The following is a 24,260-nucleotide window of genomic DNA, read 5'->3' as shown; positions in this document are numbered from 1 at the left end:
GAGTTATACAGATTTGTAATGCAGCCACATGCATGAGGTTTTAGGTAGACAGTTATCTCTACTTTCTTGACTGGAACAGTTCATAGAGAAAAATCTCATTCGATATGCAAGTGAACTGAAAGAGCTGGATGGGGAGTGGAAATTCACCTAAGAAAGCAGATGTCCTAGTTGAAGGTCTCCACACACAGACAACTGGTATGATGCTTGTGTTTCTGGAATGCAGGTGTGGTCTGCAATGGGTTGTTGGCTCTTCTTTTGCAACTTGAGGCAAACCCCAGTGGATAGCCTTCCCCTCACAATCATATTAAGGCGATTGGGAGGAGTGTAGTATATGAAACACTCTGATAAAGCCTTCCCTGAGTGCTACTGGACTTTGTGTCTTGATAGACCGCATGGACTGGCGATCGCTGTCATGGAAGGAATAGTCCTGGTCTCAACTAGAGATAACCAATTCAATTTGGAATTTGTTCTAAATTTCTTGAGATTCTTTCCAGGTGAATCAAAAAGACATAGAGAGAAACCTGAAGATATGCAAATTAGCTTTCCTTCCAAACGGAGAAGAAAGCTAAGCCTCTCTATGTCAGCAGATGTAAGATGTGCTAATTTGTATATATTTTTCCCAGAAACCCACAGAAGCATTGCCTGGCCTACAATACTCCTCACACATACTAGGTGCTCTCCATTAGTAGAAATAGTACGCTCCCGGGATCCAACCAAGGCCTCTCAGGTGGCTAAGCTTCTTTTCTCTGTTCAGCTCAGATAAAATGCAATAAAACCAGGAAAGAGGGGTTTGCTGGTATGGGACAGTTTTTCCTTTTATAAGAAGGACTGAATTGCACATCTCTTTTCCAGAGGAACGTTACTCAGAGACACTCAGTTTTATTTTCCTTTTGAAAGGAAACCTGACTTGCCCGTCTCTTTTCTAAAGGGGTCTGTCTGTCTCTCTAAGTAGAATCGATTCATACTCCAATTTAATTTAGTTGAAAATTCAGATGAAACGAATTTCAACAAATTTGCTCATCTTTAGTCTCAACCTCTCTGTGGACTGTAGGCTACACATTCTTGTACTCTCAGTGCTGAAATAAATGGGAGTACATAAACTAATCCAAGAACAGTGGGAGTCCTAGTGACTAGTCCTGGGCCAATGCATGTCATATATATATATATATATATATATATATATATATATATATATATATACATATACACAGTACAGACCAAAAGTTTGGACACACCTTCTCATTCAAAGAGTTTTCTTTATTTTCATGACTATGAAAATTGTAGATTCACACTGAAGGCATCAAAACTATGAATTAACACATGTGGAAATATATACATAACAAAAAAGTGTGAAACAACTGAAAATATGTAATATTCTAGGTTCTTCAAAGTAGCCACCTTTTGCTTTGATTACTGCTTTGCACACTCTTGGCAAACCGGATGGAATAGCATGCCGCTGCAAGATGCTGTGGTAGCCATGCTGGTTCAGTATGCCTTCAATTTTGAATAAATCCCCAACAGTGTCACCAGCAAAGCACCCCCACACCATCACACCACCTCCTCCATGCTTCACGGTGGGAACCAGGCATGTAGAGTCCATCCGTTCACCTTTTCTGCGTCACACAAAGACACGGTTCTTGGAACCAAAGATCTCAAATTTGGACTCATCAGACCAAAGCACAGATTTCCACTGGTCTAATGTCCATTCCTTGTGTTCTTTAGCCCAAACAAGTCTCTTCTGCTTGTTGCTTGTCCTTAGCAGTGGTTTCCTAGCAGATATTCTACCATGAAGGCCTGATTCACACAGTCTCCTCTTAACAGTTGTTCTAGAGATGTGTCTGCTGCTAGAACTCTGTGTGGCATTGACCTGGTCTCTAATCTGAGCTGCTGTTAACCTGCGATTTCTGAGGCTGGTGACTCGGATGAACTTATCCTCCACAGCAGAGGTGACTCTTGGTCTTCCTTTCCTGGGGCGGTCCGCATGTGAGCCAGTTTCTTTGTAGCGCTTGATGGTTTTTGTGACTGCACTTGGGGACACTTTCAAAGTTTTCCCAATTTTTCGGACTGACTGACCTTCATTTCTTAAAGTAATGATGGCCACTCGTTTTTCTTTACTTAGCTGCTTTTTTCTTGCCATAATACAAATTCTAACAGTCTATTCAGTAGGACTATTAGCTGTGTATCCACCTGACTTCTCCACAACGCAACTGATGCTCCCAACCCCATTTATAAGGCAAGAAATCCCACTTATTAAACCTGACAGGGCACACCTGTGAAGTGAAAACCATTCCAGGTGACTACCTCTTGAAGCTCATCAAGAGAATGCCAAGAGTGTGCAAAGCAGTAATCAAAGCAAAAGGTGGCTACTTTGAAGAACCTAGAATATGACATATTTTCAGTTGTTTCACACTTTTTTGTTATGTATATAATTCCACATGTGTTAATTCATAGTTTTGATGCCTTCAGTGTGAATCTACAATTTTCATAGTCATGAAAATAAAGAAAACTCTTTGAATGAGAAGGTGTGTCCAAACTTTTGGTCTGTACTGTATATATATATATATATATATATATATATATACATACATATATATACACACACGCACACACACACACACACACACACACACACTATTTGAGGAAAACCCCTTTCAGTACCTTGTAAAATGGGTGGAAAAGAATTAGAGAAACATGGCTGCTCCAATGTGCAATACCAAACAAATGGACAGGATGCTGCTGTATTTTGGAATAAAGCAGCCAGGTCTTTCTAATGCTGGAAAATCCTTTAAAATCAAATTCCTTAAAGTAAAATGTATAACATATATACAGCATTTTGGTGGCATTTCTTGGAACTCCCCTTTAACTGCACTTTGCATGTCCAATCTGGTTTCATATAGTTTGTCTTTTAGCATCTTTTCTAACCCCCCCCCCCCCCCCCCCCCCCCGCTAATTAATTTTAGCCAAACTAAAATAGTCATACCCCTGGGGCACCTGCTATTTCTAGCAAATGTCTTCTATACAGTGCAAGCATGAAAAGGGAAAATAGCATTGATACTTCCTTCTTTCGTTGAGCTGTAATTGCAAATTCATCAGCGTTGTTAGAGGCACACCACAGATAAGAGTCAAGAGCTTACATTTAATTAGGCAACATGAAGTGAGATGGCCACATGGAGGTTAATTGGGGTCACTGGGCAGCAACAGATCCTTACCTAACCAGTCATTAAACTTCTTAACCTCGGAAGGCAGTCCCAGTTCTGTGAAATCGCCTGTGTGCAGAAGGATGTCCCCGTATGGCATCTGGATACCATCTGTCCTGGAGTGTGTGTCAGAGACGCAGACAAAACGCGTGTGGCCGGCTGGTTTAGGAGTGTCATAAGGGATGGGGTCTACCCTGGAGCAGAGATAATTAAATGTGTGTTAGAACTTGGAGACAAGAGAAGAACAGATATAGCAGCTGAAAAGGCAGAACACAAAGATCAAACGGAAACACCAACAGATCATTTCCAGTGATATATTCAATCAAAATGAAATCTATTACCCAGCAGACTAAATATAATAAGTCATGTTAACAATATACAATATAAGACGCCATCGTGAGCCAAGAAAACCGTTACATAATTTGTCATTTAAAAATATTTCTAATATTCAAGTGCGGCAACAGAGTGATTGGGTGATGAGGTCACATGAATAATGGACATTAGAGATGAGCGAATTTCATAATTTGAAATTCGCTCACACTTCGTTTGTTGGTTAAAGGTGAATTGTGTAATGGATTCCGTTACCACGGATCATAGCGCAATTCTATGACGGAATGCATAACGGAATGCCTTTAGAGGCATAGAATTGCGTTATGATCCGTTGTAACGGAATCCATAACGCAATTCACCTTTAACCAAGAAACGAAGTGTGAATGAATTTCATAAGCGGAAATTTGCTCATCTCTAATGGACATCTGCATGGACACTATGTCGTATTGTAGATCGGAATTGTAGGTAGAAAATTTGATTCAGGACCATATCAATTCTACCGGCCTTGAAATTGTTCCAAATGGCTTGAAAATTTGAGTATCACACTCTGAGGTCTCATAAATTTGAGTAGGACACTCTAAGGTCTCATATTTTTCCTCGTCTTTCCCTTTAAAAAAAAAATATATATATATATATACACACATACACACACACACACACACACACAGGTATATGCATTATTTTATTTATTTTTTCCATCTCCCCTGTGGGCCAGTCCGAGCCTGCATACTTATCTCACTCACATTGATAAATGGACAGATTCCTGAATCAGCAATTATATTTATTTGCTCCATAGTCCTAAGGATATACTGTACAGGGATAAACTGTTAATGTGATAAAAAAAAAAGCGTCCTCCTGCAGCTTTAACCATATCCACGAAAGAAATCCAGAATGTCAATTCCAATAAAACTTCAAAAATGTATTCCACCAATAAGCCATGACTAAGGACCTGTATTTGATCGTCTGAGAAGTGTAAGCTGTTTCTTGTGACCCGTTTGCGGTTTCAGATTTTTATGGCAGAATACATTTTTGAAGTTTTATTGGAATGGCGTGCTGGATTTTTTATATGGATACTCATCAGTTATCAATTTGGAATTGACCACGTACCACTGCCCTGCACCTTAGAACAGTATATTTTTGTGTATTACAAAATTTAAAGGTGTTTTCTGAGAGTTTTTCACTCTGGATAGGTCATTAGTATCTGATCAGTGGGGTCCGACATCTAGGACCCACTATCAGGTCAGTCTTTAAAGCGGGGCAAAAGGGGCAAAAGCCTCTTAAGCCCCGCTGGCCACTGGTGATATGGGGGGGGTGGCGGCAGGGCACAGGGAGATGAGCGCTTCCATTGTGAAAGCGCTCATCTCCATAGTCATCTGTATCTCCATCCTCAGGACAGCGATACAGATAGATTTGCTGTGGCGGGGCAGGGGAGGGAGAGGCGTCTCCCTTCCCCGTTCCTCTGATAGGATGCAGGCACTAGGGCTGCAGCCTATCAGAGGCCGGTGCAGGCGGCGCGATGAAGTTGTTGCCCGCCCTGAGCCGTACAGCGCAGGACTCAGGCCGGAACGGGCCTGCATCGCTGCCAGCCTGATGGAGGTTAGTGCAAGTGTTTATTTTTTTATATGGTACTACTACTGGCGCATAATTGGGGGGCATCTATGGGGGCACCTGTTACTGGCACATGATTGGGGGGCATCTATGGGGCACCTGTTATTGGCACATGATTGGGGGGCATCTATAGAGGCACCTGTTACTGGCACATGATTAGGGGGCATGTATGAGGGCACTTGTTACTCGCACATTATTGGGGGGCACTGTGGAGGCATCTATGGGGGCACTTCTTACTGGCACATTATTGGTGGCATCTACTGAGGCCACAAAAAAGGGATATTTTATATGTGGGGCTCTGTATAGGGGTATTTTATACTGGGGCACATTATAGTGGGTACTATGGGGAAGGGGAGAGTGGAGTACTATGGGCTCATCTATGGGGGGCACTAAGAAGGGGTATTTTATACTTGCAAATTATGAAGAACACTGAGGGCATCTACTGAGGCACTATATATGGGGCATTTTATACTAATACATTATGGGGGCACTAGGAAGAAGGGGGGGGGAGAAGAGCACTATAGGGGCATTTACTGGGGGCACTATATAGGGGTATTTTATACTGGCACATTATAAGGAGAATTATTACTACTGGAGAGCATTATGATGGGCTTTATTACTACTGGGTGTCTATGGGGAACATGATTACTAGTATGGGCACTATGGGAGCATTATTACTTTTGGGGCACAGTAGGGACATGTTGGGGGCACTGTAGGAGCACTATTACTACCATGTGTGCCCTAGCAGAGAATTATTCCTATTGGTGGGACTTTTGGGAGCACTATTACCGTGGGGGCACCTTGGCACAGTATCAGCTTACCATAATTAATTTTTGGGGGACGTTATGGTTACACTATTAGTGTCAGGGGCACTATTTGCTGGGCGCAGTTATTTTAGGGCACTGTGTGCCAATAATTATTGAAGGGCACTATCTGCATGGTACTACTATTATCAGGGAGTTTATCTGTTTCTGCAGTATAGTATTGGGGACAGCGGCACAGCATTAGGGGTGGGAGGATAATTTGTCCAGAAGATTGGAGGATGATGGAAAAGTAGTAAACTAAGATTTTGTTTGTCAAACTGCAGAAACGAGAAATGGCTGAATAATGGTGGTCTGGTCTGAAGGTCTGACAGGAGAAAATGAGGAAAGAGAACATCTACATCAAAGAGACGTCATTGGATGGAGGGGTTAGTAGTACAGTACTACTGTATCTGTACATTGTAAAAAAAAGTAATCTGCAAAATACTATATATTTGTGTCAGAAGTTGTGCTTTTTTAATTTTTAGAATAATGATACAGCCATTTTATTTGATACTTTTGTGCTGATTCTTTTTTTCTTCTTCTCTATATTAAAGGGGTTGTCCGGGTTCAGAGCTGAACCCGGACATCCCTCCATTTTCACCCCGGCAGCCCCCCTGACATGAGTTCATGCTCCGATGCTCTCGTTTGCCCTGCGCTAAATTGCACAGGGCAAAGGCATTTTTAGGAGTGTATCGGGGCTCTCCATGGGGCTGACAGGAACCCCCGGTGATGTCACCGGCACTGATGGGCGGGATTTAGCTCTGCCCTAGCCAGTAAAACGGCTAGGGCAGAGCTAAAGCCCGCCCCTCAGAGCCGGTGACGTCACCGAACACACTGCCGGGCGGAAGTTACTGCCTGGCAGTGTCTTATTGAAAACAAAAGAGCCCGTGCCCTGCGCGATTTAGCGCAGGGCACGGGAGCTCATCGGAGCATGAGATGCTCCGATGCTAGGCTCAGGGATGCTGCCAGGGGGGAAAATAAGGGTATGTCCGGGTTCAGCTCTAATCCCGGACAACCCCTTTAAGGGACATTATAGTCACCAGAACCACAACAGCTAAACGTAGTAGTTCTGGTGTCTATAGCGCGTCTCTGCAAGATTTTTAATGTAAACACTGACTTTTCAGAAAAAAAAGGCAGTATTTACATTACTGCCAAGGAACACCTCTAGTGACCACTCATCACTATTAAAGTTTACTACTCTACGAGGTGTGTGGATTTTTTGTATTGTGCAGGGCGTGATTGCATGCTAGGGTGTGGGAAGGTGAGATCCAGGGGGCCAAGTAAATTCTTGCCCAGGGTCCAATCAATATTAAAGACGGCCCTGCCCACAATGATCAGCCTTTTGAGAAGGTACCGGGCGCTCGCATTAGGATTCCGATACAACCCTCTGTCACTAGCATTATCCTTCACTATACTAAAAGCCTACAAGAAAGCCTAAAAAGAAATAAGAAAGGCGTAATTGCACTGAAAGCTAATGAAGGGACTTCATTAAACTATTTAATCCCCAGCATCCGACTTTTGTATCTGTATTATGCAAGGCTCTGTTTAACTTGGGGCAGGGGAAGCCAGAAGACAGAAGCATGGCTCAGATTTCATTGCGGGAACCAAACATCTGCCCTGAGATCTGTCACAGACACATGAAGTTATTCTGGTCGGAGCTGCCCATGAAATGTACCACACAATAAACCCAGATGTACAGGCGAAAGATGAATTCTGAAAGATTTCTAGGAAGCATTTAAATATAAAGAAGAAAAGATGAAGGAGCCTTGTGGGGGATGATCTGGAGGAAGCGGATTACAGCCAGGGTTGCCAACCAGAATTTTTTCTTTTTTCTGGGCAATTTATTCCAAAATCACAGACAGCCGACATTTTTCACGAACAAATTAGAAAACCATAATGAATTAAAAAGATTATAAGTTATACATATCTACAGCACAATATACTGATAAAATCTCATCGTCAGCATTTACTGTGAACTGTAAAATGATGATAATTACCACCAAAATAATCTCGTCAGGTACAAGCAACCTCAAAAAAATAATCACGGACACGTGTACTTTTTTGCACAGACACAGGAAAAAAGTTGCCTATTTTTATGGACTGTCCAGAAATTTCTGGACGGTTGGCAACCCCGATTACAGCCAACAGGTGACATGGCACAGCGTTTTCCCGAAACCACTGCCTCTTTGTTCTGGTGATCAGAACAGGATCTGTCAACAGCAATATGCCACCAATGTGTATCTTTAGAGCTCACTCTTTTGAAGCAATGGATATATCACTCCATACTGTAGCTTATCAGAAGCCCAGCAACAATGCTGTAGGTTACTAGTTGTGTCAAGCAGCCGGTAAACTCTCTATAAATGTTCAGAAACACCCTCAGTTACTAAAAAAGTGGCTCTTCAGTAACACATGATAGGGAGGAGAGGAGAGGGAAGGTGGAGAGGAGGGGGATGATGCTGCAGTCTCCATACCTTGGTTATAGGTTAATGCAGAAATATTTTTATTTCATAAGAAATTCCATATTCTGTACCCTAAAGAGTAACTATACTTTTTGATATGTCATAGGGACATATCAGAAGTGTTGATCAGCGAGGGTCCCAGCTCTGAGACCCTCACCAAACTCTAGAGTGAAGGGTCGGAAGCGCTCAGCCAGGTGCAGCATCTCCTCGCTGCTGAGCACGAGACTGTAAACGGTTTCAATGGAAAGTCTATGAGCCTGTCCACAGTCTCGCACTCAGCAGTTAGAGGGGAAGCAGCACTCGGCTGAGCGCTTCTGACCCCTTGTTCTAGCGATCGGTGGGGGTCTCACAGCTGGTATCTGCCGATCAACACTTCTGATATGTCCCTATGACCTACCGAAATTTAAAGAAAGAGTAGTTACTCTTTAAAGGGCTTGTCTGGTTTACAGAAAAATTATAAGGAAACACTGAATTAATATAGGGGAGTCCCTCTTTTGGTACCTCCGTCAATTAGCTGGAGCAGAGAAAGAAAGGCCATTCAAAAAGCATCTCCTGCTCTTGCTTTCTAGAATTCTCAATATGTCCATGAATTACATAGTCAATTGATTTCACAGGGCTCAAGGTAACCCCTCATTTACCCCATGGTGGTGCTGCTGCTGCAATGAGGTAATCTTTTGTGGACCCTTCTAGCAAAAAATAAAAAATTACCTAAAGCAGGCAACTGATTTAAAGGGGATGTCTCCCTTCAATAAATGGCAGTTATCTTGTAGAGGAAGTTAATACAAGGCACTTACTAATGTATTGTGACTGTCAATATTGCTTCCTTTGCTGGCTGGATTCATTTTTTTCCATGGTCACAACCACCCTGCAATCCAGCAGCAGTGGTCGTGTTTGCATACTATAGGAAAAAGCAGTGCGGTCCCACAGTCCCGGCCGCCAGAGAAGCTCCCGCATTTTCTTCTAGTGTGCAGGCATGACCACCACTGGTGGATTGCAGGGTGGTCGTAACCATGGAAACGAGCAGTGTATAATGTGAGGAAAAAATGAATCCAGCCAGCAAAGGAGGCAACATGGACAATCACAATACATTAGTAAGTGCCTTGTATTAACTTTCTCTACAAAATAAATGCTATGTGCTGAAGTGAGACCACCTCAAGCCTTTCACAATCACAAAGTGTATTTAATTTCCTTAGAAATACTATATATTATACATTATTATGTAGACTTATCTCACTTGAAGGATTCAGACCATGAGCAAAGCTCACTTAGGGCAGCCCCTGTGATTTAGATAGGAGTGTACCCATCCATCAGTCATCGCAGAACACAACACTTGACTCCTGGTGTCTAATTAACGGTTCTCCGGAAATTAAGAAAATGAAAATACTTAACTATTACTTATAATTTATTACCTAATAAATATATTCCTGCATACATTTCATTAGCTATAATGGTTAATTTTGTCTAGGGAACAATCATTAGGAGAAATAAAATGTCCGTCATCCTATTAGCACACACAAATCCTGTCCTAATCACACAGCAGGACAGGTTACTTTACAACACTGAGGTAAAGAGCTGCCTCATCCTCCTCTCCTACTTGTCAGGTATTATCATCCTGAATACAGATGATAAAATCTTCAGCTGAATCTCTATAGGAATGGAGTTCATGAGGAGACATGAAGTACAGAGAGGACGGACAGGTAATGTGGGGCTGTGGTAATGGAGACTGCATACAAGTGCTGCTGCTCATCAGCCACAACCCCACCTCCTCTCTGTACTTCATGTCTCCTCATGAACTCCATTCCTACAGAGATTCATCTGAAGATCATATTAAACTGTATTCAGGATCATAATCCCTGACAAGTAAGAGAGGAAGATGGCGCAGCTCTTTAACTTGTCCTCCTGTGTGATTAGGACAGGTTTTGTGTGGACAAGTAGGATGGCGGCCATTTTATTTTTCCTAATGATTACTCCCTGGACGACATGAGCCATTATAACTAATAAAAAGGTATTTGGTAGTAATATTTAAGTATTTTCATTTTCTTAATTCCCGGAGAACCCCTTTAAGAAGAAACCCTCTACAAATGAGCAGAAGCTGCTTGGTTAGAGTAAGCGTGGCTGCAGTGGCTCATTAGGTCCAAAAGCAATCAATGTAAAATTTCCTGTGTGATCAATAGTTCAGCGCCTAGGACGAAATACCAGTTACATTTCAAGGAAAACACAAATGTGCTGCACGTTTCTGCACTAATGGAATTATTTCCCAACAGGGCCCTTCACAGTAAGAATGCAGGACCTAGAACTCTGTATACAGTACTTCATCCCCTATTATATTCCCGAATTGTAATTATCAAGGCTAATCCATTGTTTTCCCCCCCGTAATTTTCTGTATGTTGTGGCTGACAAATTCATCCAATGTCTATGATAAATCTAACAAGGCTTTAAAGGAGTTGTCTCAACCCAGACAATGCTAGGATATGCCCCTGTTGTCTTATAGGTGCTGGTCCCACCGCTAGGATCTGCATCTATATCGGCAACGGAGCCCCGCAAAGTGGTGGCAGGAGGACTTTGGTCTGGCCACCACCCAACGCTCTCCCCACAGAAGTGAATGGGAGCGCACTACGCCTGACCAACCGCCGCTCTCATTCTCTTCTATGGGCACAATGGAAATAGCCCAACCAGCACTCAACTATTTTCCGCGGCCCCATAGAAAATGAATAGAGGATGGCTGTGCATGCGCAGTGTGCCCTCCGCCACTTTTTGGGCTCCGTTCTCGGTATAGGTGCGGGTCCCACCGCATAAGACAATGGGGGCATATCCTATCGATATCCTGTGATGGGACAACCCCTTTAAATTTGAAGCCCAGCCATCTGTACCTGCTGAAAAAACCCTACTAATTTGCTCCATGCTTCTCCACTCCTGCTCTCTGGCTCTCTTCTGTGGTCTTTCGGTCCCCATCTTGTGAACGTCTGGACGGGAGTGAGGTAGTCACGTCCACCGTTGCATTCATTGACTGGTCTTATGGCTGATGTGTCCCCAAGTGTCATGTGTCCCAGCAAAGACATGCCGTCCATCCAGAAGTTCACAGACCGAAGTCCAGTGAAGTGAGCCATAATGGAGAGTAGGGGGGGGGGGGGGGGGGGATGTGTGAGCATGATTTTTTTTTTTTCAACAGGTACTTCTGGCCGGGCTTCAAACTTACCAAAGTGCAAAAAGCTGGAAACCGCTGTCCACTTTCAACAAAATATTAAAAAATGTACAACTGGAAATAATCACAATAACTTTAATAACTGTATTTATTTTCAGAGCTGCATTCATACTTCTGCTTGGGTGTTACTGGAAACAGTCAACACGCTTATTGACAGACATAACATTAACCACTTAGCTGACCTCCTGTAATTGAATGGCAGAGGTAAGTTCTCCTACCTCAGTTCAGAGTAAAGAGCCTTGGGTAAAGAATACAAGTTAAGTCAACAAGAGCCAACAGAGAATGCTAGGAGACTTCAGCTCTGAAGCCAGCATGATTTTAAATGCAGCTCTGCAGGATTAATTAATTCAAAAGCAAATATATTATATACTAGTGAGCAATAACACAGCTAATGAGGAATAGATTATCAGTCTCAAATACTTAAAGGGGTTGTCCCACGAAAAATATTGTATAGCTTTCAAACCAGTACCTGTTTATTCACTAAAATGTATCTGTATAGCGCCACCTGCTGTTAGTTTTTTTTTTCTTGTTTCTTTGTCCTGCTCACTGAGATGGTCGCACATGTTCAGTTTCATCCTTCAGCTGCCTCCTGAGCTGTGATAGGCAGTGCATGGACACGCCTCCTGAGCTGTGATAGGCAGAGCATGGGCACGCCTCCTGAGCTGTGATAGGGAAAGCATGGACACGGCCTCTTAGGTGCAGCAGAAAGGACACTCCCATTGAGCTGCCTTAAGCAATGAATGGGGAGATCTCTGGATCCATGTGAGGTACAGGGCTGGTTCTGGCTGTGTTAGAAAGAGGTTGTCATGTGCTATATGATGTCTGATTTTCATTATTTACACTAGTCATGGGATAACCTCTTTAAATACTTATGGGCTAGCTTTAGTATGAGCCAGCTGTATTTAATTTGTAGGGGTCTGCCTCCTGGAGGTGTTACCTATAAGCACAAGCAGGGGGCCTTGAATGGGACTGAGTTTCAGAACCAAGAAGGGGACATGGCATTGTCTGTAGCTTGGCACCCTTCATGAAGCCGAGTGGTGGAGATGGTTTCCCTACAATCCAAAAGCTAGGCCATCAATATTTAAAGGGGTTCTTCCATGATTGTTGTAAAAAATGAAAACTCGACATCATACAGTACATGACAATCTCTTTCTAACAAAGCTAGAACCAGCCCTGTACCTCACATGGATCCAGAGATCTCCCCATTCATTGCTCTGCTAGATTTATATCAAGCTGACAGCTCAAGGGGAGGGTCTTTTCTACTTCAGATGTGGCAGTTGAAGACTGGAACTGAGCTGCTTCCATGTCAGTGAGCAGGACAGACAAATTAGAAAAAAGAGCAAACAGCAGGTGGCGCTATACAGACAGTTTTTAGGGAATTGCTCAGTGGCTAGGCTAAATTTTTTAATTACATGTAAACATAAAAGTGTAGAATATGTGTAGAATGTTTTTCGTGGGACAACCCCTTTTAAAGTCATGGAAAACGCCTTTAAGGACTCTACATTAAAGGGGTTTTCTGGGATCAGGATATTAATGGCCTATACTCAAGTATTGAAGCTTCGTCTCGCTCAAGTAAAAGGGACAAAACTGCAATATCTTGCACTGTCAGACTCGCACATGTGCCGCAGCCTCACAGCCGATCGGCAGGGTTGACGAGAGCCGCAGCCTCTGATATAGGGCAGAGAATAGGCCATTAATAGCCTGTTTGGAAACTGCCTTAAAGGGGTTATCCAACATCTATAATGCCCCCCAAAGTGCCCGGACACCTCGTACCGCTTATACTTACCCCGCTCCCCAGCACCCGTATTGCTCCTGATGCCTGCACGGCCGCTGCTGCAGCTCTCCGTCCTGCGAATCAAAACAACTGGCGACGGGGGGAGCAGCCAATAGCTGGCCGCGACGGGGACATTAGGGAGGCTCGTTCCTCTTGTGGCCTGCTATTGGCTGCCCCTTATTGCCAGATGTTTTGATCCACGTGACAGAGAGAGGCAGCGGCGGCCGTGCGGGCATCAGGAGCAACACGGGTGCTGGGTAGCAGGGCAAGTATAACCTGTATGAGGTGCCCAGGCACTTTGGGGGGCATTATAGATGTTGGATAACCCCTTTAATGTATCATCTAAAGTACTTGCGTTCTTCAAGGGTATCATTCCTTTGCATTTCTATTTAGCAAAAATGAATTTCGTATATACGACTTTATGACAAAAACTGTAATATTCCATTTCATGGACGTAATAATCACAGCTGCATGGAATTGTTCACGAGATTCAATATAATATAATATATATCTTGCTGGGCCTCAAAGGTAAAATAAAATCTTTGGTCTAGAAAATAAGGAAATTAGAGAGAGCGCACAAGGAAAGGTGGAGGACAGCATCACACCGAGAGAATGAGATATTATAAAGCCCCTCCACTGCTGCCAATCTGTGGGGGTATATAGGGCGGCTGCTTTTTTTTTTTCTATGGGGTTCATGATACACCCCTGCCCAACTAACTGAAAGGTAACACATTCGAGGACAGCCTGGTTTAAAGGTTATCCTTAACTTCCTACTGCAAATGTGGCAAAAAAAGGAGGGAAGACGCTGATAGGGTAGTAGGATTATTAATAAAATATTTTATAAGTAAAACATCAATGGTTGTGCTCAGCTTTTAGTGTTGTGCATACGCAGGCAGAACACTCGTGAGGGCAAAGGGTCAGTATTTCTCAATCCTCGTAGGTGGAGTGGCCAGTGATATGGAACACACTTTGGGGGGGAAGACACGACCTCAGTAGATATGTATAGGATCTATTATTAATAAATGACAACGCGTTTCGGAGTGAATGCACTCCTTTTTTAAGTCTAAAAAAATCACTAAGTTGATAAAAAGGAAAAATATGTATGAAAAAAAGATTGTATATAACAATACATAAATACGTAATTATAAGTATATAGATACATATCGCAGTTTGGAGGAAAATAAATAATTAAAATGCTGTCGATAAAATACTATAATATGGTCAGATATGATAAAAGAAAAAAATTATATATTCAAATGTAGTTCATAAATCCACATCCACTATATGATGCTAAAGAAGGCATAGGGCGGCTGCCATTAATGAGATGTATTGGGTGAGGCTTCCCATTATCTTTATAAAAAAAATAATAATAATATATATTATATATACACATATACACACACACACAGTACAGACCAAAAGTTTGGACACACCTTCTCATTCAAAGAGTTTTCTTTATTTTCATGACTATGAAAATTGTAGATTCACACTGAAGGCATCAAAACTATGAATTAACACATGTGGAATTATATACATAACAAAAAAGTGTGAAACAACTGAAAATATGTCATATTCTAGGTTCTTCAAAGTAGCCACCTTTTGCTTTGATTACTGCTTTGCACACTCTTGGCATTCTCTTGATGAGCTTCAAGAGGTAGTCACCTGAAATGGTTTTCACTTCACAGGTGTGCCCTGTCAGGTTTAATAAGTGGGATTTCTTGCCTTATAAATGGGGTTGGGACCATCAGTTGCGTTGTGGAGAAGTCAGGTGGATACACAGCTGATAGTCCTACTAAATAGACTGTTAGAATTTGTATTATGGCAAGAAAAAAGCAGCTAAGTAAAGAAAAACTAGTGGCCATGATTACTTTAAGAAATGAAGGTCAGTCAGTCCGAAAAATTGGGAAAACTTTGAAAGTGTCCCCAAGTGCAGTCACAAAAACCATCAAGCGCTACAAAGAAACTGGCTCACATGCGGACCGCCCCAGGAAAGGAAGACCAAGAGTCACCTCTGCTGCGGAGGATAAGTTCATCCGAGTCACCAGCCTCAGAAATTGTTAACAGCAGCTCAGATTAGAGACCAGGTCAATGCCACACAGAGTTCTAGCAGCAGACACATCTCTAGAACAACTGTTAAGAGGAGACTGTGTGAATCAGGCCTTCATGGTAGAATATCTGCTAGGAAACCACTGCTAAGGACAGGCAACAAGCAGAAGAGACTTGTTTGGGCTAAAGAACACAAGGAATGGACATTAGACCAGTGGAAGTCTGTGCTTTGGTCTGATGAGTCCAAATTTGAGATCTTTGGTTCCAACCACCGTGTCTTTGTGCGACGCAGAAAAGGTGAACGGATGGACTCTACATGCCTGGTTCCCACCGTGAAGCATGGAGGAGGAGGTGTGATGGTGTGGGGGTGCTTTGCTGGTGACACTGTTGGGGATTTATTCAAAATTGAAGGCATACTGAATCAGCATGGCTACCACAGCATCTTGCAGCGGCATGCTATTCCATCCGGTTTGCGTTTAGTTGGACCATCATTTATTTTTCAACAGGACAATGACCCCAAACACACCTCCAGGCTGTGTAAGGGCTATTTGACCATGAAGGAGAGTGATGGGGTGCTGGCTGCGCCAGATGACCTGGCCTCCACAGTCACCGGACCTGAACCCAATCGAGATGGTTTGGGGTGAGCTGGACCGCAGAGTGAAGGCAAAAGGGCCAACAAGTGCTAAGCATCTCTGGGAACTCCTTCAAGACTGTTGGAAGACCATTTCAGGTGACTAGCTCTTGAAGCTCATCAAGAGAATGCCAAGAGTGTGCAAAGCAGTAATCAAAGCAAAAGGTGGCTACTTTGAAGAACCTAGAATATGACATATTTTCAGTTGTTTCCCACTTTTTTGTTATGTATATAATTCCACATGTGTTAATTCATAGTTTTGATGCCTTCAGTGTGAATCTACAATTTTCATAGTCATGAAAATAAAGAAAAAACTCTTTAAATAAGAAGGTGTGTCCAAACTTTTGGTCTGTACTGTATATATACACACACACACACACACGTATAGTACAGGATTCTCACAAAGTCGTGAATCAAAATAAAAGTAAATAAAGTAAATTACTTTTATTTTTATTATAATTCATGAATTTGTGAGAATAAACTTGTGTATATATATTTCTTTATTATAAAGATAATGGGAAGCCTCACCCAATACATCTCATTAATGACAGCCGCCCTATGCCTTCTTTAGCATCATATAGCGGATGTGGATTTATGAACTACATTTAATTTTAATTATTTATTCTCCTCCTCCATACTGCGATCTGTATCTTTATACTTTTAATTACGTATTTAATATATTGTTATATACCATTTATTTCGACATATCTTCCTTTCTGGTTACCAATTTATCCTTTTAATAAAAGATCCTATACATATCTATGAGTTTGTGTATTTGTGCCAGAAGGTATCACTTTTTGTGTACTGCCACAGAACACCCCCCCCCCCCCTAATTGTGTTAGCTTCCTACTACAACACTTCAGCATCGCCTTCAAGCATTGCTCAAATATGTTATTTGCCAGCCAGAAAAACTAGAATTACCCCACTGTATAAAATCAATCCGCACTAATTATATTTACCTATATTATTTGTGCTTATTTATACTGGGAAAATGGTCATTTGGAGAGTTTAATTCCTTGTATAAAATATATATATATACGGTATATGGCTCAAAACTAAAATCTCTTTCCGGGATTTTTATTAGAAGGGTTTCTAAAGGGCATAAGGGCATCCCTAGCAATTTGGGAAGAGTCAACTTGATGCTCAACTGTGTAAACTGTGCTTTCATGACGGTGACCTATACGCCATGGATATATAGAGTCAACACAGCTCGGTTTTTTTCTTTGTGAAATACAGGTTTAGATTTCAGCGGTCCGCTCTGTGTTCCTCTGGCAGATGCTCATTTCCCATTATCTAATAAAATTGTTACTTGTGAATAGGTATTTAAATAAAGAAAATAACTGAGATTAGTATAACACAAGCATGTTCGATCTGGAAGACCTGCTCCATGTGACGGCTGCGTTTCCAGGACTGAGCATTGCCCCTGTGTCCCGAAACCACAGTCTCACAATGATTTATGATGCTGCGAGTTCCTGCCTGATGGCGGGTATACTGTACCGTGCTTACTTAATGCCGTGAGTACAGTAAAATAGACCCGTTGTTGGGCAGGAACTCATAGCATCATAATTCATTATGATGCTGTGAGTTCAGGTTAGCGTGGAATTCCATTATAACGGAAAATTACTGAATTTGTAAAAGGGAATTCAAAATGCAAACCTTTAGAGGCATTCCGTTTTGATCCGTCATAAAACAAAACTATGGGGAAGCATAACGGATCCTTCTGGTTTCCAGTCATGCAGGGCGGAAAAGAAAGTCCTGTTATCAGACGGTTCCGTTATACTTGTCTATAGACCTCTATTATAAGGGGCTCGAAACGGAATGCCTATAAAAGGTTTCCGTTTGGAATTCCATTTTCTGATTAAAGAAATATGCATTCTGTTTCCTGAACATAATTAGGGTGGGGGGGGGGCATCTTGCCTGAACTGTTTTTAGAAGCATTTAAAAAATTGCTTTACGGAACCCCCATGTGCCATAGACACAATGGTCAGACTGGAACGGCATTGACTTTGACTTGAGAGTTGTCTAGACATGCTCTGTGCCCTGTGCAGAGGTAATTGTACAAGGAAAGAATAGACGAGCTGCGATATCAACTATTGTAAATGGTGGATCCTGTCTTATCTATAGACAGAGGTGATATCATTACAGGCAGGATTAGAATGACAGATAGGCAGATAACTGCAGTAAAATAATCTTTACAGAAGAAGAAGTGGCGCCTGTTATTAGGCTTAGTGGCCAGTGCAAAAACAGCAGGATTTAATTTTTTTATTTATTTTTTAATATAGATATTGACATGGAAAATTAAAAATATCATCATAAAATATTATTTAAAAAATATGTTACACATAAAAATGGGATTTAAACAATAGGTCATTTTCTGATGACACATTCCCTTTGAATCTGACTCCAATCCTTGAATCTCTAGTTTGGAGTCCTGTGCGAACACATGTACCCAGCACAAGGACACGTTTCTTAGCAGGGTAAAAAGTGGATCTGTATCGGTGAAATCTGATATACAGACATTCCTAAATGTGCTGCAACCCATCGCAGATCCCTGGGAAAGGCAACAGGTTCATTTCCACTGGAAGCAGGTGAATATATTTTCGCTGGGAGCGCCGCAGCCGTCCTTGACCGCTATCAGTGCAGACAGATTCTGAACTAGAATTTATATTGGTAACGGTGAGCAGGCTGTAGTCATCATCTTCCTGACTGCATTGCAAATAACACCCAATCTCCTTCTGCCTTCTGAAGAAAGTGGCTAATAGGACATCTAGATGACATGTTATATTTGGGGTGGTGGGGTCTAGTTACGTAGATTATCTGGGGTAGAGCCGAGCGACCATTACAGACATAAGGCTACTTTCACACCAGCATTTTTGCTGGATCCGTCATGGATCAGCAAAAAACGCTTCTGTACATAATAATACGACAGTCTTCATCCGTTCTCAAAGGATCCGATTGTATTATCTCAAAAATAGCCAAGACGGATCCATCTCTAAAACCATTGAAAGTCAATGGGTGACGGATCAGTTTTCTTTTGTGTCCGAGAAAACGGATCTGCCACCATTGACTTACATTGTGTGTCAGGACGGATCCGTCTTGCTCCGCACCACATCGTGGACAGAAAAGCGCTGCTTGCAGCGTTTTTCTGTCCGCGATGGGGACGCAACCAAACGTAACGGAATCCATTCTGGCGACTCTATTTCGTTCAGTTCATTTTTGTCCCCATCGATGAATGGGGACAAAACAGAAGCGTTTTCCTCCGCGTTTTCCTCCTATGACTGATCTCAATAGCGGAAAGGGAAAGCTCAGATGTGAAAGCATCCTAACACCCAATCTCCTTCCTGCTTTCTCAAGAAAATGGCTAATAGGACATCTAGATGACATGCTATCCTGGGGGGGGGGGGGGGGATCTAGTTATACAGATTGTCTGTTTGGGGTAGAGATGTATCAGCCGGGTTACCATTCCAGACATCATTTATGATCTATTAAAATTATGGCGCACGTTGCTCTGGAAAGGACCTGATGTGCTGCTCATCCTGAGCACTCTGGTTCATAGAGATAATCCAAGAGCTAAAATACAGAGACAGAAGACCAGTGGGTGTATACCGTCCAATTCCTGCTTCATGGAAACCATGACAGCGCCAGATCTGTCATACAAACATTCCGCCCCAGGGATTCCCCAAACCCACCCAGAAATGCCCACTAATGGGCAGGGCTTAATAAAATCCTGCCCATTTTTGGCGCAGAACAGCCCAAATTTACCAAGGTTGTGTCTAAAATGAAGGGATAATCTTTGTAAATTTGACACTGGTGGCAACTACGCCAATGGAGCCTGTAATAGGTCTGGACGATTTTTCTATCGAGATGCCCGTCATTTTGATGAGCAAATAGTGCTGCATGTAACAGACTCTACGGTGGGGGCCTAGTCAGAGGGGCGTAATCCATTCCTTATTATCAGATTATTATTCTCAACTGGTCTTCAAAGGGGTTTCCTCGTAATACAAACGTATCCGCTAACCACAGAATAGGGCATACGTATCCCTGGGTCCACCACTCATCACCAGAACAGGGGTCATACTCCTCCAAATGAATGAAGCAGGAGGTCGGCCCTGCATGCTACTGCTGCATTCATTCTCTATGGGGGAGACTTATCTCCCTGCACCAGAAAAGTGGCAGAAAAAAAAGTGCATGTTTGTGACTTTTTGAAAACCACTTGCGACACATTTTGTCGCAAGTAGCATTTTTGCGCAGTCCTTGCTACTTTCTGAAAAACTGAATCAGCGAGTATGAGGCCTGTGCTTCACCATAAACTAGTCGCATCCCATGGAAGCGCAGGAGATTCTAACAATTGGCGTAAAACGCTGGTCTGTGTGTCTGCCGAAGGTAGCAGAACTCAGCACTCCGCCATCTTCAGCACCCCTCCGCCATCCTCAGCACCCCTCAGCCATCCTCAGCACCCCTCCGCCATCCTCAGCACCCCTCCGCCATCCTCAGCACCCCTCCGCCATCCTCAGCACCCCTCCGCCATCCTCAGCACTCCCTTAGGGATTGAATGGAGCAGCAATGTGAATGCTTGACCCACTTCTCTATTCATTCATGGGAACGAGACCCCCGTTCTCATGATCAGTGGGGGTCCCAGTGGTTGCACCCCCACAGATCAGATCCTTATCCCCACTCCTGTGGATAGGGGACAGGTTTGTATTTTCAGAAAACCCCTTTAAGAGAGAGCGCAGACCTTTAGCCGATGTGAGATCGCTTTTTACCCAGATACAGAAGTGCAAACATCATCCTTATTACAAACCATTGACAACCTGTTCTTTTATAGATTTTAGGCGGCTGCGGGTTATGCTGGCAGCAGAACAGTGAGGAGATCATGAAAGCACTAACCTTCCTACCCAGACATATGCTAATGTTTATACAGTAAACCTCGCAATTACTTCAGCAGCAACGCAAATCAATGTGCTGGCCTCAATGGTACATAGTGCCTCGGAGCGGTAACACAACGCAACGTGCAGGCAGAGATGGGGTGAACTGTATGGTATAGTGCATGAGCTCGGACTATGCTTCAGCGTGCTAAAATGTCCTCAAGTCACTCCCCAAAAGGTAAATTTAAAATTTTCTGAAGGCAGAGAAAAGAGATTTTATACAATACGACTATACGAATTTCAGGGAAAATTCTATTCGCCGCAAAGCAAAATTTTCTCGTGCTTCGTGGTATTGAATCAATTTTTCCTGAATGGCAGTGAAAAAAAAAAAAAAAAAATCATACTTACCTCATCCATTTGATTGCAACGAGTCGGCCAACACCATCTTAATTGAAGATCTCGCATGAAATCTCGCTAGATTTCACGCTAGATCTTCAGATGGAGGCGGTCAAGCTCAAATAGAGGAGGTAAGTATAATTTTTATTTTATTTTATATTGTAGTACATATGAACATAGTGTGAATACACGATCAATGTAAGCACTATAAAAACAGGAAGCACTGATCTTGAAGGTAGCGTTCCTTTCTGATAACTGCCTGGTCATCAGAGGAGGCGAGAGCTGCATTTATACAAACGTTTGTTCCCGATAATCGGCCAGATAACAGTTTCATGGAAATGGGCCTTGAAGGCTATAGACACCTTTGTGGCTTTTTTATGATTGCATTTTACTTATTTTTGGGCTGAAAAACATTTTTTCAATTGGTCTTTATTAAAACTTTTCAGCCGTTTTTGTGATACATGCAGTTAAAAGTCTGTCTATTTGCAGATTGCCCCTTCTGAGTGCTGGCATCTTACCGGGCTCATGTGAAGCCTTATCGCTGATCTCCTGACCTCATTTAAGGCTCCTTTCACATCACCATTTCTCCTTTCCGTTCTCCGGCTCCATTGAGGAGCAGGAGAACGGAAAGGACAGATTCTGCAGATAACTGAGACCTAACTGAGCGTAACGGAGCCTAAAAACTCAGACTGGGTCCGTTCGGTCTCCGCTCAAAAATCATATTCTGAGCGGACACCGAACGGACCACATTATAGTCTATGGGGTCTTTAGGCTCCGTTACGCTAAGTTAGGTCTCAGTTATCTGCAGAATCCGTCCTTTCCGTTCTCCTGCTCCTCAACGGAGCCAGAGAACGGAAAGGAGAAACGGTGATGTGAAAAGGAGCCTAAGCCTTATTATTATTATCCATTTGGTAACATTTTAGCTACGTATAGTGAGTGTTTATAAGGTCAGGAGATCAGAGATGAGGCTTCACATGAGCTGTCAGCTGAGGACAGCCTGCAAATAGTCTGATTTTTAACCGTATGTATCACAAAAACTGCTGAATTTTTTTTAATAAAGAGCAATAAAAAAAAAATGTTTTGCCCAAAATGAGTAAAATGCAATGATATAAAATTTCCCCTAAAGGTGTCCATAGCCTTTAAGTTAATAAACTCTGCCTGTGTCGTAAACCTGCCCATCCATATTAGATAATAAGAGGATGGTGTGTGAACGACCGGTAGCATGTCCAACACAGTTGTCCATAACAATCAGCCAATGGGCCCATAAATACACCAAGGTGATAGAAGAGGTTTAAAAAAATCTGAATGGTGTGATGTCAGAGTTGTGCTCTATGCATTAGTAGTCCCTTCTTGCTGTTCCCTATCCCTTTACTGGGTCTACTATTTTACAGCTTTATACTAGACTGATTTTTGGTAACTGAGGTGCTTTCTGAAAATACATGCCGAAAGGGGTAACATGGGCCGCTGGAAGGGAAGGAAAATGCAACGATCCCTATTAAGATATATCATTTCTTAGTAACTGTAGGCAAATTAAGTTAAAGTTGTCCATTATGGCCAACATGTCTAAAAAGTTTGATCACCTCAAGAGCACTACAGTTAATCACCTGACCTAATAAGTGCTTTGCGAAAAACTAAATCTTAGGCCTCATGCACACGACCGTTTTTTTTTAAGGTCCTCAAAAACGGGGTCCGTAGGTCCGTGATCCGTGACCGTTTTTTCGTCCGTGGGTCTTCCTTGATTTTTGGAGGATCCACGGACATGAAAAATAAAATAAAATCAAAGTCAAGTTTGCCATTGAAATGATAGGAAAAAACGAACACGGATCACGGACACGGATGACAATCTTGTGTGCATCCGTGTTTTTTCACGGACCCATTGACTTGAATGGATCCGTGAACCGTTGGCCGTGAAAAAAAATAGGACAGGTCATATTTTTTTCACGGCCAGGAAACACGGATCACGGATGCGGCTGTCAAACGGTGCATTTTCCGATTTTTCCACGGACCCATTGAAAGTCAATGGGTCCGCGAAAAAAAAACTGAAAACGGCACAACGGCCACGGATGCACACAACGGTCGTGTGTATGAGGCCTTAGGTTGATACCTGTCTGTATAAAAGACAGCGGATACAACATCACCTCCACCTCTGGGAGGTCAGCACATGTAAAAAAAAAAAGCTAATCCAATAATTTAGGTCAAATCATCTCGTTAATTTAACCTTCAAGAAAAATTTTTTACTTCAGTCCACCTACAAAAATAATAAATTGGAAAAAATTCCACTAGAAGATTTGTTGTTTAAACAGATTAGTTCAAAAAATTATTGCGGTAGAGACGGCAAATAGAGCATTGCAGGATGTATGCTTTCAAGCAAACCGTTTTCAGTCGTCCTTTTATGACACCTTTACCCCTTCAGGTAAAGATAAGATGCAAATCTCAAGCTGAAGGACTCGGGCCGGTTTCTTCTGCACTTGAAAAAGATGTTTACGTGCACTAAGGTTTTATCTCCTGACGAAGAGAGGACCTGAAACGCATCGAGCAGCAATAAAAAAAAAAAATTGTAATGATGTTTATTTTTAGCTTTTTTCTTGTATCATGATGAGGGTGCCTCAAATGTTTTAGGTTTCTTCTAAGAAATAATTTTTGAAACATGAAATCCCTTAATATGTACTTGAGATAACAAGGTACACATCCTTTGGAATTTGCTCTCTCAATATTACATTTTATAACTATTTACCAATGTTTTGCCTATATAAGTAAGGCTACCATGCTGCTGTGCAGTCAGGCTTGGTTAAAATGTTTCTATGTCTAGGCAACGGTGTTTATTCTGTATGCAAATTAGGGTTCAAAATGCCCAGCAGGGCATTTCCAAACTTTCCAAGAGCCCAAGCCCGCCCATTCACAGAGCCCAGTACCTCCACCGTGCGCTCCTAACTCCCTGCAACGTCACCA

The 24,260-nt window shown here is 42.4% G+C and overlaps 1 protein-coding gene across 4 annotated transcripts in view; it reads right to left on the bottom strand.

Annotated features, from left to right (window-relative positions):
* Positions 1-24,260, bottom strand: part of MPPED2 (metallophosphoesterase domain containing 2) — a 173,648-nt gene that overhangs the window by 112,822 nt on the left and 36,566 nt on the right. For all 4 annotated transcript variants that reach the window (XM_044270204.1, XM_044270207.1, XM_044270205.1 and 1 more), the window contains one exon: positions 3,210-3,391. In XM_044270204.1, the coding sequence (XP_044126139.1) occupies positions 3,210-3,391 (182 nt within the window). The remainder of the gene's footprint in view (positions 1-3,209; positions 3,392-24,260) is intronic.

This window comes from Bufo gargarizans, chromosome 10, assembly GCF_014858855.1.
Source record: "Bufo gargarizans isolate SCDJY-AF-19 chromosome 10, ASM1485885v1, whole genome shotgun sequence".
In the NCBI taxonomy this organism is placed as follows: domain Eukaryota; kingdom Metazoa; phylum Chordata; class Amphibia; order Anura; family Bufonidae; genus Bufo; species Bufo gargarizans.
The sequence above is the reverse complement of the archived record's forward strand: the minus strand, read 5'-3'. Positions and strand labels throughout refer to the sequence as shown.